The sequence below is a fragment of the Chamaea fasciata genome, unplaced genomic scaffold (assembly GCF_029207755.1).
Source record: "Chamaea fasciata isolate MVZ Bird 193981 ecotype frontalis unplaced genomic scaffold, bChaFas1.0.hap1 SCAF_2, whole genome shotgun sequence".
NCBI classification, from domain to species: Eukaryota; Metazoa; Chordata; class Aves; order Passeriformes; family Sylviidae; genus Chamaea; species Chamaea fasciata.
The window spans coordinates 99,571,483-99,589,206 of record NW_027094087.1 but is presented as its reverse complement, the minus strand read 5'-3'; the positions used below and the strand labels follow the sequence as shown (position 1 = coordinate 99,589,206).

Sequence of the window (17,724 nt, the reverse complement as noted above, 5' to 3'; positions counted from 1 at the left end):
GGGTAAATGATGCACATATTCCCCTGGCAGAGATGTTTTCTATCACTGCTGTTCTGCAGCTTTGTGGAAGGCCGAGGGTTGCACTGCAAAGATTGGCTTCAAAAAGCCATGGCAATACAGGTGGTCTAGGCAGCTTGAATGAGAATTCACATGGATAAAATTGTCGCAAGTGGACACAGCCAGCACAATATCTACTCATCATTTAAATCCTTCTTGAGCCTTTAAAACTAGACAGTAAATGGATTACAGGCCTTGACTGTTCTAGTTTCATCATCTTAAAACACTTCAGCCAAAGAAGAAAATGGCAGTAAATGAAGACCTTACAGATTGTGTAATCCCTTTATGGTGGCAGAACATGCAGTACATTTTGTTTAAAACAACAGAGGAAGTTATACTGAGTCTTCCACAATGATTTGAAATGAAAGCTTAGTGTAATACTATAGAATCAGTGTGGAAGTTTCGGAGATATAGGAGTTTGACTGTAACACAAAAAATTCTGGTTTCAGGTTGCCATCTCAGAGTCAGAGCAGTTTCCAAATCTTCATGAAAAGTTTCTGTGTGCTGAAAATTAAGACTCTTGCTATGGAAGTCCATATCTCTTGGCTACACAAAGCAATGTGCCAGTTTGGGAAAGTCAGAAGTTTGAAACTGGATTATCTCCTTGGTGCAAAAGGCAGTACTTCCTAAGATATGTTAGACCAGTCTCCACACACAGATCAAGAGGTCTTACAGATCACCAGTTGGGCCTGTCTCAAAGCAAGGATAGAAGTAGACATAGATTCCCAAACAAGAACTTCAGTGGATTTGGGATGACCAAACCGTGTACCAGAAAACCCGTTGCAGTGTCTTCCTCTGAATGTGTCTGACTTCCCAGGTGTCCTATCCAAAGTCATGCCCCAGTATATCTAAAAAAAATTCTTCATCCTGGGAAATATTGAGTAGTTCTGCACAAGTCTGTCCAGATACTCCTTGATGTGAGGGGATGGATACAGCAAGCACATTAACCTGCAGCATCAGCCCCTTCAGAAACGGCAGTGGGAGCAGCTGCTTTCTTAGGATTGCCAAAGGATGAGCAAGATATACGTGAGATGTGGTACTGAACAACTCTTTAAAGCATTGATGCAGTCTCAGAAATCTCAGCCTCCTCTCCTTTCCTCTCTCCATTTCTCCCAGCCACTTTTTTGTGAGGCTAAAAATTCAGGTTTCCTCACACACTTCCTTCAGAAACTGTTCAGTTCTTTGCTGCACTACAGCAGAGTTTGTAGCAGTGGACCTGGAAGAAGCATTAGCAGTCATAACAACTTCTTCATAAATGTCTGCAGTGCAGTTTTTTTCTTCACTTCTGGGGCCTCTGAGCACTACTCCAATACAAACATGGAAAAGCAAAAGATAAGAACATGACCTAAATAAGAGAGAAATCTGCTCACTAGCCCAACACAGCCAATGCTGCCAGCTGGTTCGTGCATGTCCTATTCAAATGGCTCCTGTGTCTTGCACCAGGCTGAGGCCAATAAATACAGTAGCTAAGAGGAAGCCCCCACTGACTGGCATGTATCATACTCCCTTGCCTCATTTCTACATATCCAGATACTTTCAAAAGCATGTTTCTATTTTCCAAAGCAAAGGAGATGTGTAAGGCATGGTTTAGACTGTAATTCTCATAATCAGGCTGCACACTTCAGCCTCAAACTATTCCTTCAACTCTGAAAACTCAGCTTCAGGGATAAACCTCCATGATGATCATTTTGGAGCTGTGCCTATCACACATGTGACCTGACATCTGTGTTCCTGAGAGCCATATGTGCCTGTTGAGAACCAACTGTGTTTAAAGGAAGAAGACAGGCAAACCTGTAACCCCTACAAAGAAAAGACAGAGGAGTAAGGATATCAGCCATGATCTGATGATTCAATAGCACCTAGCAATTAGGCTACTAGATTGCACATAACAGTATTTCATCAAGAAGGATTGCTCTGTGTTAAAGAAAAAAGGAGCATAGCAATGAAAACTGTCATTTGTGGTCTCATTTATGCTTCCATTGGTTCCACTGGGATCAGTGCTCTGCGTGAATCATAATGGGACACTGATAGCTTGGCCAATGCTCAGACAGCACATCAGGGAAGGGAATTGCATACAGTAACGTAACATCCTGTTTGGAGGCTTAAGAGGCAAAAATCCAGCAGTAATCACTTCCAAGGGTAGTAACTCAGTTCTTATTGCCTTCATAATGACTCCACAGTTATTCAGTCAATGAAAATGTAGCCTGATATTGAGCATCAAGAAGATAAATTAACAGTAAAACGAGTCCTACTCACACATCCATGCCCTACTTGAGTAGAGGACTGCAAAAACACAGCATATACTCTTAAAGTATGTTGCCCTCCTCTGCAGGGTGCTGAGGTGGCTGAAAAGGAAGCAGCAGCAAACCCTTTCTTTACTAAATACAGTGTGAAGAAAAAAAACCTGCTAAAATTTAGTAAGCAAAATTTCCATTGGAATTAATGAATAGTTCATGTTATAAAGTTCATGTTACCCATCATTTTGGCTGAGAGTGAAAACACAACAAAATTATTTTAAGAGCTTCAGATTTGGCAATAACAACATGCATGAAGTGCCAAATGCCAAGAGGTTGGTCTTATTAATTTTTGTATAAGACCCAATATTCCAGACAAAACAACTATAATCTGATTAACTAAAAGCAAACAAACAAACACATTAAAATCAACACAAACCATACCAGTCAAACCCAAGAATATTTAATCTTGTTTGATGTAAGCTTCCTTCCTGCCTCTCTCCCCAGCTCCAGGCAGTTCTCTTCTGTGTCTCAAGTCATGTTGGAAATAACTTACAAAGCAAACTCTTGGCTGAGGACCCCAAATGTCTTATGGTCAATGAACATATCCCCCAAAGACCTGCCTTACATCTAAAATGGAATACAAAGGATTCTACAGCTACACAAAGGATTCTACTACTATAGCAGCTAAAAAAAAAAAAAAAATCCATCCAAAATAAATCAGGGGATTATCATCAAGCTGGACATAAGACAATGAACAAAAGCTAATGAACAGAAGACTCACTGTGTCATGTCTAATATTAGACTGCATTGGCATTTGCACTGTCATGGGTTTTTGGAATACTCAAAGACATATTATTGTTGCGAGCAGCATATATATCTTTATCAATTTGATAATTAGAGCTAGTTTAGTACGTTGCTAATTCAATGGGTAAGTGACAGAATAATTTCATACAGGAACAAACGATGGAGTCGGTATTAAGAGGAACAATTAGTGCAAATTGTAACCCTGAAAAAAAAAGGGAACAGCAAGCCTTCTGAAGTTCCTGAAAGAAACAGCACAAACAGAAGGGACAGCGTTACCTGTGTCACTGTCCCCCAACACAGGTGCTCAGTCCTGAAGCCAACTCCCTCAGTCACCCGTACAGCCACAACCAGCCTTGTTGGCAATATGAGATGCAGCAAAGCGCCAGCCTTGGAAAAGAGATGGGAACACAGAAACCACAGAATGGAAGGAGAGGGTGGGAGAAGTTGGTGTTTAGATTATCTGGAACTGAGATGGAATCATGCCTTAAACTGCTTAAAATAAGCAGGGTCATTTTGAGAGAAATGTGTTAAGGAATGATTATATGAGTGACAATCCTGGCAGGCTTGAGAACATTGCATCCTCAGTCTGAAACAGGGATGAGGAGGCAGGCTGTGGAAGACAGAGAGCTCCTGCCAAGTTGGACCTGGCTAGAGTTTCCACCAGTGCTTCCACCATGTACCACCGGTCTCACACACCTTATCACCTGAAACTGCACATAGCAGAATGATTCTGCCCAGGAGACATAAGGAAGAAACTTTAGGTTACAGTCTGAAGAAATCCAGACAAGTAAAAGAGAGAAGGGAGAAAAGTAGTGGAACAATTGCCCTTGTATCACTGTATGAAATTATACACTGTAAATGAGCAGTAAAATCTGGCAAAAAAAAAAAAAAAAAAGAAAAGAAAAAAAAAAGAAAAGAAAAAAAAAAGAAATACAGAATTGAAAAAAGAAAAAAAGCTGAAGCTTCAAGACATTAAGCCACCAAAACACAGAAATTTCTTGAACCATCTGGGTAGTTTGATTTCAATCAATTATGTCTTTGCAAAATGGGTGGTTTGATCCATGTGCAGAAATATTTCACTGAGCTGGGAAGTGACAAATCATAACACAGGTCTGATGTAACTCCTTCAGAAATTCATTTTGGAGCTCCCATTACCATAATGATGCTAATAAACTGGAAGTTGCACAGAGGAAGAGAAATAAAAGTTGGTTGTTGGCTTAAATTATGATTTAGAAGGTCTCAAAGCCCCTGAAGTGTACATGCACTCAGAGAATCATCAAATCCATGAGACTGAATTCAAAGATGAGCAAAACGCTGATTAGGAGAGAGATTGTTTATGAAAGTTTTCTGAAAAACAGGTTTTTTTAGTCCATGGAACAACCTCACAGAAAACAAGCAGAAATGCAAAGCCTGGCAACTGCTGAGGACAAAGTAACACCCAGGTGTAAGGGTAGACTCTCTGAGACAACAGATACACCCACAACTGTTCCCGTGCTTGATGAAAGGCAGGTTAACATGAGAACGGGACAGCTGCTCAACGAACATTAAATGTGACAGGAACAAGCCCCTACAACAGCAGCCCTCATTTTCTACATGACCTCTAATACTGCAATTGCCTGATCCATTCAACTTGGCTTCACACATGCCTCCTTGTCCTCATGCCACTTCACTCGTAAAATTATAACCTCTTCTATAAAATCAGGAATATATCTGCCGTTTTCTCAAGTACAATTGACTATAGCATTCCTTGAAACGCCAGAAAATTGGCTTTTCTTTCAGACCATGAACATTTTTACACAAAAGCATTTCCAGACCCCGTTTTAGCTGCCATAGCCGTTTCGTTGCCAGAAGAATGAGCGCTTATTTAAAGTGTCAATAATAGAAAGTAATAAAAGCGTGACACATCCTGAGGCGCAGTGAGCTGCTCCTGACGGAGAGCTGCTTTGGGAGCACGACCCTTTCCCGGGTTCTGTCGGTCATTGTCACACCATTATCGGATCAGAGTGGTCAGGGCAGCTTTGCTGTTCATTCAGTGCTGGGGGGTGGTGGTGAGCAGCGACGATTCTGAGAGCTTTAGGGTGTTTGAAACACTTTTTTTTTTTTTTTTTTTTTTTTTTTTTTTTTTTTAAACAATAAGGTGCTTCGGCTTCGGCTTGCAGAGACACTGCTCTGTTTCTTCCAACTAATATGTTTTCAGTCTATGAGAATTTTGACAGCAAACCAATCCACACCACCAAAACCAGCCAACAAACCAACCCCCCCAAACTGAGCTGTTTCAGCAGGCAGAGCCTCTGTATATACACATGAACGATAATTTTAAAACCAAGTATTAATGAAACACAACACCGCTAAACCCATGTCGGCGGCTGGTCCTGCCAATCTAATTGCGGCTCGCAATCAAGGTGACTTTAGGGGAAAAACTTCCCCTTGCAGGGAGAATTCCCCCTCGCAGGGTCGGTCCCCTCAGAAGGCCAACCCCCTCACAGGGTCCGTTCCCTCCGAAGGACAATCCCCTCACAGGGTCCGTCCCCTGACAACGACAAACCCCACACAGGCTCGGTCCCCTCAGGAGGACAATCACCTCACAAACACAACCCCCGCACGAGCAGCCCCGCCCACCCCGCCCGGCGCGCGCCCCTTCAGCCTCCGCCCCCTCCCTCCCCGCCCCCCGGGCGCGCACGTGCTGGAAGCAAACACCGAGCGGCGCATGCGCGACTCGGCCGCCCCTCCCTTGCCCCCCCTCCGTCTCGGGGCTGGCGGGGCTGGGGGAGGAGCCTCAGTCTCCGGGCGCCTGATTGACTGATGTCATTTCCCCGGCTCCGTGCCGCGCCAGCCCATTGGCTGCTCAGGGACCGCTATCTGCACCGCGCCACCTGGTTGGCTGTTGCCGCGTCGGCCGTTGCCCTATCGCAATTCGGGCCACGCGGATTAGGGCATCTAAACCCCGCCTCGCCCCTCCTTGCTCCAGCCCCTCCTGCCGCCAGGAGCAGCTCCGCCTTCCCCGCCCTTCCCTGGCTCTCATTGGTCCAGAACTGCGTCGCTCCTCCTTCCCGCCCGCGCGCTGAGCTCTCCGATTGGGTGACGGCCGAGCTCGCTCCGGTCCCCCCTCCGCGGCATCTGATAAAGTTTTGTTCGGAGGCGCTCGGGCCCCGCCCCCTTCCATCCAGGCCCCGCCCCCTGCGATCCCGGCCCCGCCCCTGACCTGCCCGAGGGGGGCGGCCGTTGAGGCGCGCGCGCGTTCGCGGCGGCGGCATCTCCCGTCCCTTCCCGACCCTTCCCTCAGTCCCGCTCGGCGGCCGCGGCGGCAGCACCGGGGGTGCCGGTCTGGGCAGAGGTTCCTCCTTCTCCTCCGCCTCAGCTCCGCTATCCCCTGGGCACGGTGAGCACAGCCGCTCGGAGCCGGGCTCGCCTCCCGAGCCGCCCGCTCCGCTAGGGGGGAGCCGGGGCGGTGCTGGGGCTGGCGGGGAGGCGAGGCGGGATGTTGGGAGGCTGCGGGGGCTGCGGGGCTCTGCCCCCGCCCTGGCACCGCGGAGCCGCTGCGGGCGCGGCCGCCGCTCGTCGCGGCTGGCGCTGCTCATGCTTGTCACCCGGGACCAGGCTGGGCTTTCGCATCGTATTTCATGTTTGTCATATTGCCTGGGAAACTTCCCCAGCCCGATACAACTTCGAGCAAATAGGTAAAAGAAAAAAGCCCAAGCCATTTCATTTAATGTTACGGCTGGTGGAAAACACAGCCCGGCAAGTTCCTCTTAAAATATAATTGCAACATCACTCCTGTAGAGGAAGCGAGACCTGGAACATAGGACCGCAGGGAAAGCACTTAATCTCTCCTTTTGTGTAACGAGGGAAAAGACTGGGCTTTTCTGTGCCATAGGACTCTCCGCTGGGAGGTTTGATGTCTTTTAAAGTATTCCGAGGCTTTTCAGGAAGATTTTAAGTGCAAATTGCTCCTGTAAGGCTCTGATCCGGTGAATTGGAAATGAGGTTGGGTATTGGAAGAGTCTGCCGTGCTGTTTTTCTGTCGTTTTGGGTAGAAAACGTAAATGAAACGATGCTGGTGCTGGACGTGGCTGGTCTGAAATTGGGGTATATTCACTCGCCAGCCGATGGTTCTGACACCCCTTTCTGAGACTTGTGTGCGCTTTGGCTTGTCTGACCTTGTTCAGCAGAATCCTTTGTATCATTGCTACTACCAAATCTTGTATAACATCTGCCAGCGCTATAGAAATACATAATGTAATTAGGGTTTTGGATGTCCGTCTTGCTTCCTGTTTGGTTTTTCTCAGGGAGATCTTTCCGAAACTCGGACACTGAGATTAATGTTTTTCTTTTTTCCCCTCCTTCCAATTCAACAGATGCAGTTTATGTTGCTTTTCAGTCGCCAGGGGAAACTGAGACTCCAGAAGTGGTATGTCCCATTATCTGACAAAGAAAAGAAGAAAATCACCAGAGAACTTGTTCAAACTGTATTAGCCCGCAAACCGAAAATGTGCAGCTTTCTGGAATGGAGAGACCTGAAGATTGTCTACAAAAGGTGGTTTTGTCTCACTAACCTCGTAATTGCCATACATTACAAACTGTGTATTAAGTAGCAAGAAAATAATGAAGGTTGTTTTTGTTTTGTTGTTTGGTTTTTTTTTCTTCCCTCTGCTGGTTACAGAGAAGACTGACTTTTCCCTTGAATCTAATTTGATAACCAAGCAGGAATCATTCATGTGTGGAAAATCACTCATGCATTTAGAAATGTACTGAAGAAATGAGCTTTCCTCTTGTTTTCATGAGGAGTGGCAGTTCTTCTTGGTACTTTGTTTAGGTTCACACAGTACATACGTGCTTCATATTTGTACACATTTCAGATTTAATAAGTGATAAAAATTTTATAAATATTTACCTCAAGCAGTGGCTTCATAAGTCACCTGAAAATGCAACTTGCTTTTAAAGGCTCATAGAAATAAGGAAATAATTTTTCAAAGTACTTGTTGGTTTTGTGGGTTGTTGTTGTTGTTTTTTCCTTTTTCCTCTAAGTACAAAAAGGGATTTTTCATAATTGAAAAAATCATGGCTAGCTTTCTTTTGGTGGAAGTACTGTATAATTTTCTTTGCAATAATTTCATTTTTCAGTTGTTCCCTAACCTTTCTAGGAGTATTTGGAAAACATATTTTAGCTGTGTGTTGATCTTCAGAATGTATCACAGTGTAGTGATGTGACCATAATTTTTCTCTGGAAATAATAGTAATCCTCCTCCTGATGTTGTAGGCTGTGTCTCTTCCAGCTAAAGATAGTGCTACAAAGCCTTGAGTTATCTCTCTTCCCTAGTTAGTTGTAAACCTGAGAAGGTTTATGCATTACTGTTTTCTCATGGAGATGATAGATATTTTGTGCCCCACAGTAAATATTGTTGTATTCCCTGTAGATAGGACAGAAAGGACTGGACCAGAAATGAGGAGTTTGTAACTCTTTTCCAGGATAACAAATGGGTAGTATCAAATATGTTTAGATGTTGTAAGTGCTGCTCTCATATATACCTGGGTTTGTGTAAAGACATGCGTGTGAGTATTGGTGATCTGCCTAATGCCCGTATTTCTTCACCATGAGGAGGAGTGAGGAGAAACAATGCATGAGGCTGTGCTGATAGCATCCACAGTTTCTTCTGCCCCTTGATTCCTCACAAAACTCCTTGAACATGTATGTAGGCGAGCTTGCTCAAACACTTGCTGTGCTTCCTTGCGTATTAATGCCTGCACGTGCCTTTTCAGCTGGGCATTCGTGGGACTAAATCAGAAAAACGAGGCTTTAGTAGGCCCATCTGTTTCGTTTCTTGCCCAGCCTTGAACAACCATGGCTGTTCTGGGGATGATTCCACACAGCTGCTTGCCCTCCCTGTTTGTTGCTGTTAACAGCTACTTGCCATGTCCTTCTGTGCCTAGGGAGCTGGTGGAAATTTGGGTCGGATTGTTTGAGTATCTCAGTGGTGTGTTATGGGTCCCATGGTCAAGGAGAATGAAGAAATTTGCTGGGAGATGTCTATGTCTGGCTAAAAATGGTCTAAATACTGCAGTCTGCTGGACTGCTGGTGTGCACAGCTGACTGCAGTAGCTTATTTCACTCTCTGCAGACCAGTCTGGCACAGGGAGTCTATAAAACTGCTAAAGATGAGCTTGTACCAAGCCGTTGAAATCTCAACTCTGTTTTTTTTGATTGAAACATCACCAGAAGGACTAGGTATAACAGGTGATAGTTTAAATGTCTGTATCAGGTAACACTAACAGCTCTTAGGTTTGTGGGACTTGTTCCCATTACTGCACCATAATTAAAGTACCAGCCAGTATGATTTCTTTGTAAAGGGTGACTTTTTGTAGCTGAAAAGGTGGTGTCTAAAAGAGAAACACACCAGAAGGAACTTTGGCTTGTGAAATTGCAAAAGCTGCTCTCAGTTCCTCTTGAGCATCTCTGGAGGATCTCTGCTAAGATTTGTTCTTGTCTAATCTATTGCTGGGAAGGCTCTGAACCTGCTGGTGCAAATGTTTTTCAATACAAGTTATGAAAGTATGTGCTTATTTCTATTTTGACTCTTAAATTATTGAGAATTTAATGAGTGCTCTTTTTGTTTTTAGAGTGTGTTTATTGTTCACATGTAGGAGAATTGAACCTAGATATTGTAGCTCGAAGAATGATTGGCAGTATCAGAAGTTTATTCAAGGGTCTTATCACACCTTTTTGCAGGAACAAAATGAACTCAAATGCAGAAGTTGGTGAGACAGTAGCTTTAGCTTCCTTATGATAGTTAACATTTATTGACTGCTGGACTGTTTTGATTAGCCTCCTGTAGCATTTCATCGTTATAGGATGTTTTCTGAATCTTCAAGGAAATAAATCTTAAAATTCATCTAAATGTAAGTGATGCAGCTTTTATTTCCCTCTGGTTTCATACTTGTAGCATATGTTTATAATGGTTTCAACACAGGCTCAGTCATTGCCTTAAATTTTTTTCCTTCAGCACTACAAAACAGACAGAAAGGTGCCTAGGTTTTGTCATGGTGTGTGAATTGGCTTATATGTATTCTGTAGCTGGTTTGGAAGATAGTTTTTCAGGCTGATAGACACCAGAAGATTAAAAAGAGGATGTGAGCTTCTAACTTCAAGAAGCGTAGAGATTTGAAGTGACTTGCTGGGAGAACAAAAAATTAAATATGGCAAGCCAACAACAATTACACTTTATGAAAATAGAGAGGGAGTCATCTGCAGACAGCTGATTAGAAACTTAACAAACACAACTGATGTGTTTGCTCTTCTCATTTTGTCATTTAAAAAGTAACATAGTGGTTTTGGAGCATATGGGGCAGAAGTTCATGCAGCTTTCCCCCTGCGGCAGAAAAAATGTGTTAAATGTTAAAATTTCTAATTTTGGTAAAGAAGGAACTTAAGATGTGAATTTTTTTTTTCTTTGAAGACTTCTGTTCACTGTTTTAGCTTCTGGCAATATGAGTTATTTTCATTGTGTAGTATATTGCAGTCAAAATTTTAACTTGGAGAAAAACTTATTTTATGTAAATTTTGCTTTGTTAGCATTTGGTTAACTGCATTCATGAGACTTAGTTATTGTTGATTAGTTATTTGATTAAAGATTGTGGCTTTGCATTTATGTGTCAGTTTGGAACTGTATTTGGAATATGATAGTATGAAACTACCATAGCTTTTGCTGTTCTTGATGTGGCAGTTGTCTTTTACTTTTGCACAACGTAACCATAATCAGAGGTTATGTTAAAAACTTTGAATAAGTTTTAAAACTTTCTCTCTACCCTCCCTCCACTGAAAGGAGCCATTGTGCCTCTTAAAGTATTGTAAACTGAAGGTATAACAGTCATGTCGCCACTGGTATGGGCTCTGCTTGGTGTGATCCCTCTTGTTCCTTACATACAATTTAGCAGCCAGTTGTACCTCTTAAAAGTATTACTGTGGTGTTGATTAGGTAGCCTTGTAAAACTGGTAGAATGCAATGATTATTGTGAATTAGATACTTGGGCTTGATAACTTTAATTAGATGAGGTCTTCTTTGTACAGGGTTCTGGTTTGTGTGGCACTGGGAGGACCTCAGTATCAAGAAGCAACAACTTTTTCATAGAGAATTAGCAGTATCAAATTCTTGTTCATTTTGAAACTGCTGGGGGCTATAGCCTTGCTGAAATAAGAAACTGGAAAAGGGCTTCACTTCAGTGGACTCTGTCCTGGAGCCTTGGAAGTTCATGTTTTATTAAAGAAATGTGTCAAGTTGTGGGGCAAGAAAAAAACTTTTGTCAAGCACAGCTTATTAGTGGTCCCAATTTTCATTGGGTCAGCTATCAGCAAACCACAGATTCTTGGACTCATTAGGCACTTGTCTGCCTTCTCCTTGTCATTTAGAGTTCTGTTCTGTTCCTACCAAACTTGGTAAGCTTTAAACTGACACAGTTAGGATCTACATGCAGTGACTTAGATGCTGACAGACTTACCTGGTGACAAACTTCCAGGGGTGACTTCAAGCAGGTGTTTTCTCATCTAGAAGGAGCACCCCGCTGAGCTGGTAGGATTTGCAAGTTGTGCTCTGCCCACATTGACCTCAGCAGAGTTACTGAACCTGGCTGGGAGGACAGAAGAAGAGAACTCTGCTGGAACATTGCCTGCCTGTTTTGAGGCTTCCTACTGCTGAATTATTGCAGCTGTTGAGGAGAAGATGCCTGAATTTGTTTCCTATTTAAAAAAAAAAAAAAAATCCTGAGGCCATCTGTCTGAAGGCAGGAATTTGCATGAGTATTTATACCCACTGTGTTACCTTCTTGTTCTTTAATCCTGTATTACGTTTTCAGGTGATTTTGTCCAAACAGTTTTTGGTCTCTCTAGTTTTGGTCCCCTTTCTGATAAGTGGAGGGTATTTATCATAAAATATTTTCCTAAGTGAGGGTAAGCAGCTGGGTTGACTCTGAAGATTATTTTAATAATGTTTAGTGAGATAAAAAAAGGCCAGAACTGCAATAGGAATAGAAAAGGCAGAATGTTTCTTACAGACTGTACTTTATTTACTTCTGGCTATGTACTTTTCTATCAGGGTTTGCCTTTTCATTGGGTGCATATGAAAGGTTTCTGTCAGGCTCATTAGGAAGAAGCTGTTTCTGCAGAGCAGAAATCTTTTTGAGCCCGAGTAATCTACTTGTCTTTGTGAGGATACTGTCCATGTAAACCTCTGCACTTGCTGAAACTTCCAGTGTCTGCTATGGATTATAAGGGAACACTTTTTTTCTGAAGACCTTCCTGCACCGGAAAAACATTAAAATAATGTCTCTGAGAATTTGTATCTGAAGCATTCCTTTGTAGTATGGTCATGCACTTTGGTATGACTTGTTTATACCCTTCTGCCATTTGCCATTCAGGCTTATTAAATTTGCATTTGTTTTCTTTTGTTGAGTAGTGATCCATTTGTCACGGTTGCTTCTCAAAAAATAAATACCAAAATATTCTCTGCATATAATAATAGATACCCAGGCCACCATTTTATGTTGATACCCACTGAGTGGTTTTTGTTTCTTGGTCTTAGTTTTCCAGAACTGCAGTTGGCAGAGCTTGAATGTGCAGTCTACTCACTAGCTGCCAAATATGGTCTTTAGAAAGTATGTTATGTTCTCTTTTAAATGAGGACACTGAGAGCAGGCCATTTTCTGTGAAAGTATTTTATGTTGGTCTCCCTCTCTCCCCTTCCCCCCCTTCTTTTTCCATAAAATAGTTCTGTGCATTAAGAGAGACTCTAAAGTACTAAGGGAGCAGAGAGGGACTGTCCCATGTAGATAAACTTAAAATATTTGAGAAAAATTTGATTTGATAAGGTCTGCTGGTACATGATTCAACTTGTGTTTAAGCACTGTAAGGGAGCAGTTTAACTGTACTTCATCATAATCAGTGCTGCTCATCTGAAGGTGATGAAAGGCTTTGTTTAGATGGACTTGGCCTGAGTGTTGGTGATTAGTGTAAATGTCAGATAATGTGTTGATGTTCTTTTTCCTACAATGAAATATGATAACGTGGAGCCTGACTTACAAATTCCTCAGTAGGTTTGAAAGCATGTTTTTTCTTTATAATATTTCTTTCCAAACTTTTTAAAATAGTTTAGGTTCCTTATACATCTTGAATATTGCAAGCTACTACAATGAGTGTAAATGTCCTTGAAAAATTAGTGAGGCATAAGCCGAACAATGTAACATCAAAAGAACTGTGCTCAGATAGGACTTCTGATGAGCTGGTGAATCCCTGTGGTGAAGAGATGAGAGACAGGGAATGAAGGTGTCCTTCAATGGAGGTGTCTTCCTCTCTTCTCCCATCGTGTTTTGTGGTAGGATAGGCAGTAATATTTTATAGTATATATAGTATAGTTTAAAGATTTTGTATAAAACCTTGTATAAAAGCTATTCTGATTAATTTTTCGTGTTGAAGCCATAGCAATTTGATTTGGAGCAGGGCGGGAGAAGGGGGGACATTTTCAGACCATAAATGGTACTGGATAGGTGTCTAGGAGACAAATTTCAACATAACTGAAAATACAGTGGGGTTTTTTCAGAACTTCTAGCCTGTCAAGTCCCAGCTGATAGAATATGTAGTGTTTAAAAGAAGCATGGATTTCTCTCTATGGGAAACAACTATGCACCTTAAACTAGGCATTCACATCTGAATGACTTCTTTTTCAGTAGGGCTGTCTACTTGAGAGTGCTTAGTGTGGCCAGTTGTCCCCCCTAAAGAGGCAAACAAAAGCTGTTTGTGGTTTATGTAAATTAGAACAGGTGGTACTTGAAATCTGGTTTGTGCCATGTGTTACTGAAAGGCATATGGTTTTGGCATGTTTGAAAAGACTAGATGGGGTTTTCAGCTTCCATTCCTGCTTTTTTTTTATCAGTTTTCTTTAAACATGACTTGAACACATGTATGGTAGAGCAGTAGAATTGGATGGTCTTTTTTGTTAAAGTGGAACTCAGTCGTATTTGAAGTTAGGACTTCCCTGTCTTCCAAGATGGAAGTGGATTGCTTGAAACTATTTGATGGCCTCTCATGCCAGTCTCATCAGTCTGATGCCAGGACAGTTAGTAGGGTTTGTGTTGTTGACTGAGTAGTAATTGGGGTAGATGACATTGGTGTTGGTTTTGGAGTTTTTTGAAATTTCTAAATTTTCTATAAAGACCAAAACCTAATTGGTAATTCAGTTTATCTGTCTTGAGGCATTTTCTATGGTTTTTAATATCTGTGTATGGCTTAATGATGGAAGTTTAACATTGGATCAGTTAGTATACTGGTGTATGGATGTTACAGAGAGAAGAGAAAGTATCTCACCTCAGAACCCTTCCATGATACCACAAAATCAAATCTGTTTAGTTTTCTAGCCACCTCTTTGGCTATTTTAGTTCTGTCCGCTAAAGGATGGCGAAGAGTGAAGTCAGGCTCGACTCAGAGACATACTTCCCTTGTACATCTGTGTGTGTTCTGGTCTATCAGCCATTTTTTGGTAGGACTTGGTTGTGATTTGGAGTACCAATATGCTGAACTTGAGTATGAAGGACTGCTGAGAATGTGATACTCCTCAAGTGCATTCATTTTGCTTATGCTGTTACGCTAACATCAGGATTATTTTGTTGTTACAGATATGCAAGCCTCTATTTCTGCTGTGCTATTGAAGATCAGGACAATGAACTAATAACTCTGGAAATAATTCATCGCTACGTAGAACTTCTTGACAAGTATTTTGGCAGTGTGAGTTAGTTTCTTTATATTTTGTCATTTTGTTTCATGCCCACAGCACTTTTATAAGAATGTAACCAAGTAGTAATTGGAAAGGTGTATTTAATACATTTTGTGTGGCTTGCTTGGCCAAACTAAACAAATGGTTGCCTCTGTTGAATACAAAATTAAATTATTGATTTGGAGAGGAACTGTTATTAATCTGATGTTAATTGCCTGTATTTGTTTCATTTCATAGTAGTCTCACTTGGGGTCAGATAAAATCTTAGTCCTAGCAGGAAGCTTTTCTTCTCCCTGGCACTGCTCTCTTGTGAGCACTTCTTACATCTGCTTCCAAAGGAGGCAGTTGGTTGTGAAGTGGCAGGAATGGTAAGGAAGGATGAGAGAGACATCTGCTTACCCAGACAGCAAACACAAACACTGTAGTAATGTACATGAGCACTCCTGGGAAAACTGGTGCTCATTCTGCCTTCCTTCCTAGTCCTGACTATGAAATGCACAGACTGAGCAAGAAATTTGAGATATTTGTTATCATATCTTTCTGTAAGATTGCACGAGCTGCCTTTACGTACTGCAGGCAACAGGAGCACTTTTCTAGGCAATATTCTCTTGCGTCTTGAAGAGCTGTGTCTTACAGACTGCTGTGAATTGAAGCCTTTTTACAGTGAAGCTTTTTTCAGAGGTTGCTGTAGCTGTTTTTAACTCAAGCAAAAAATATGGTGGGTTTTTCTTTTCCTTCAGGGTGTGATTTTTTTATTGTTACCTCAGTCCTTACAAGGTTACAGCCTTGGGCTAACGACTTGGTTTGGGAAAGTTTGGTGAAGCTGTGAATAAGTTAAGTTTTGTGAGAGGATGTATCTCAAGTGAGAATATCCTCCCACTTTGCAATAATGCTTGATGTTCTTTTTAGGTATGTGAACTTGATATCATCTTCAATTTTGAAAAAGCCTATTTCATTCTGGATGAGTTCCTTTTAGGAGGGGAAGTTCAGGAGACTTCCAAGAAAAATGTTCTTAAAGCCATTGAACAAGCAGATCTTTTACAGGAGGTAAGCAAATCCAGCTTCTCTGGCCAAAGTGTCAGCATGGTAGGCTCAAAAACCTACTGTTCCTGTAACCTTCTAGAAGGTATTTTTTAGCATGCTTAGCATGTAGTTTTAGCTAGTTGTCCTAAGTGTGCAATAGGATGATGTTAGCTGCTCTTTTCATTTGGTTTGGCATGTATACCTGTTGTAACGTACTGTGACTTTTGTGTTCTGCTAGTAAATGCAAGTGGCTGTTTTGTGTTTTATACCTAGATAATTGTAGATCATACTGATTTAACTTAGTGTTGTTCATGTGTCGTTCATTCCTTCTTTTTATTTATTAACCATTAGTTTTTTTGTCATACCTGATGCATGTTCACTTCTTTACTGTTTCGTTGCTGAAATCCAGAAGCTAGACTCTCTTCTTTGAGACTCGTTCAGGTATAGTTCTAATTAGTTCTTAGACCTGCTTTTCTGCTGTAGCCTGCTTACTGTGGAACATTTCCAAGCTGACAAAGCAGTAATAGTAGTGCCATAGAAACATAAAGAATAAAGTATAAGAGCATTGTTTTGTCACTTTGAATGCTTTTGTTATTTGCTGTTATCACTGAAGAGTGACGGATTGCACATCTACCACTTTTTTAAAAAAACATTTGATGTGAAGGGGTTCACTGGTATAGAAAAACTTAATATCATTTCTCCATTTTTCTCCATCCTTTGCTGGTTATTTTGGGTTTATTTGATTTTGTTTGGCTTTTTTTCTTGCTGAAATGTACACTGTTAAGGTCCTTGAATGTCTAAATGGGAATGAAAAATTCTGGTGTACTGGGGGAATCATCAGTCTTGTGTGCAAGTCAGTGGAACGTACAGTTTAAGAGAGGGATGGTTCACCTTTATTTTTTAAAGTTACTGCCCAGATTCCATATAGATCCAAGTTGCTTTATTTTCCCCCCTGTATGAACCTTCAATTTGTTATTTTCTCCTATGAATTAATTGCTTTATTCTCTTAAAAGCCTTCTGTCTTCCACTTGGTAGTCTTCTGTTGGACATAGTATTAGTAGGATGGGGAAACACATGGTGTTCTTTACCCTGGAAGCTGTTTGTAATCTCTTCAGAGTACAGGCAGATCCACTGCACATTAAAGTTCTTGTCATGAACAAGGCCAGCCATTACACACAGATTTGCTACCCTATTTTTCTAGAAAGGAAATATATGCACTTACTTACTTCTTGTGTTCTGATTCAATTTAAGTCATTCTTTACTCTTTGTAGGAATTATCTTAACCAGAAGTTTGGAGTTTACAAAGAGGGGAGAAAAATAATCTGTTTATTCTGTTAAAATCATTTGCTCTTTATATGAAAGCAGATATAACAGATTAGTTATATATTCCATATTGTCTCCTGCAGTTGCAGTTAATTGTACGTGTGAAGTAGAATAACTGTATTCTTTCTCATTATTACTGTTTTTGAACTTTATTTTCACTATTTTTGTAGGGCTGTTCTAAGGAAAAAATGTATTCTATTTCTAGGAATTCCTTACTATTTTTCTTTCCAAGCAACAAACATTCTCTTTCTACAGAGAATATAATTTCATATTAATATAACTTCAAGTTAAAAATCTTACGCGAAGGGAGATACCACTTTTTCAGTGTGAGACTTTTCCCTAACCCTGGTGGCTTTACTCTGATTACCCTTCCTTTCTTTCAGTTGTCAGTGTTTATTAAATAATTCTGATTAACTCGAAATGTAGCAGTTTATCACAGCACCACTGGAGGCTTATGTTTGGCCTCTCTGTTTTTCACTCTTTGTTATATTGACTGTTGGTTAAGTATAAAACTACTCCCTCTATCT

The 17,724-nt window shown here is 41.3% G+C and overlaps 1 protein-coding gene across 6 annotated transcripts in view; it reads left to right on the top strand.

Moving 5' to 3' along the window:
- Positions 1–6,311: 6,311 nt before the first annotated feature.
- Positions 6,312–17,724, top strand: part of AP1S2 (adaptor related protein complex 1 subunit sigma 2) — a 30,576-nt gene continuing 19,163 nt past the window's right edge. For 5 of the 6 annotated variants that reach the window (XR_010719487.1, XM_066176875.1, XM_066176878.1 and 2 more), the window contains exons 1-4: positions 6,312–6,477; positions 7,454–7,632; positions 14,754–14,862; positions 15,761–15,898. Coding sequence is in view for 5 of the 6 variants with exons in the window: in XM_066176875.1 (XP_066032972.1) it covers positions 7,454–7,632; positions 14,754–14,862; positions 15,761–15,898 (426 nt within the window). In the remaining variant the exon portion in view is untranslated. Of the gene's footprint in view, positions 6,478–6,965; positions 6,989–7,453; positions 7,633–14,753; positions 14,863–15,760; positions 15,899–17,724 lie in introns of those variants that run through there. The other variant, XM_066176877.1, reaches the window with a different exon arrangement.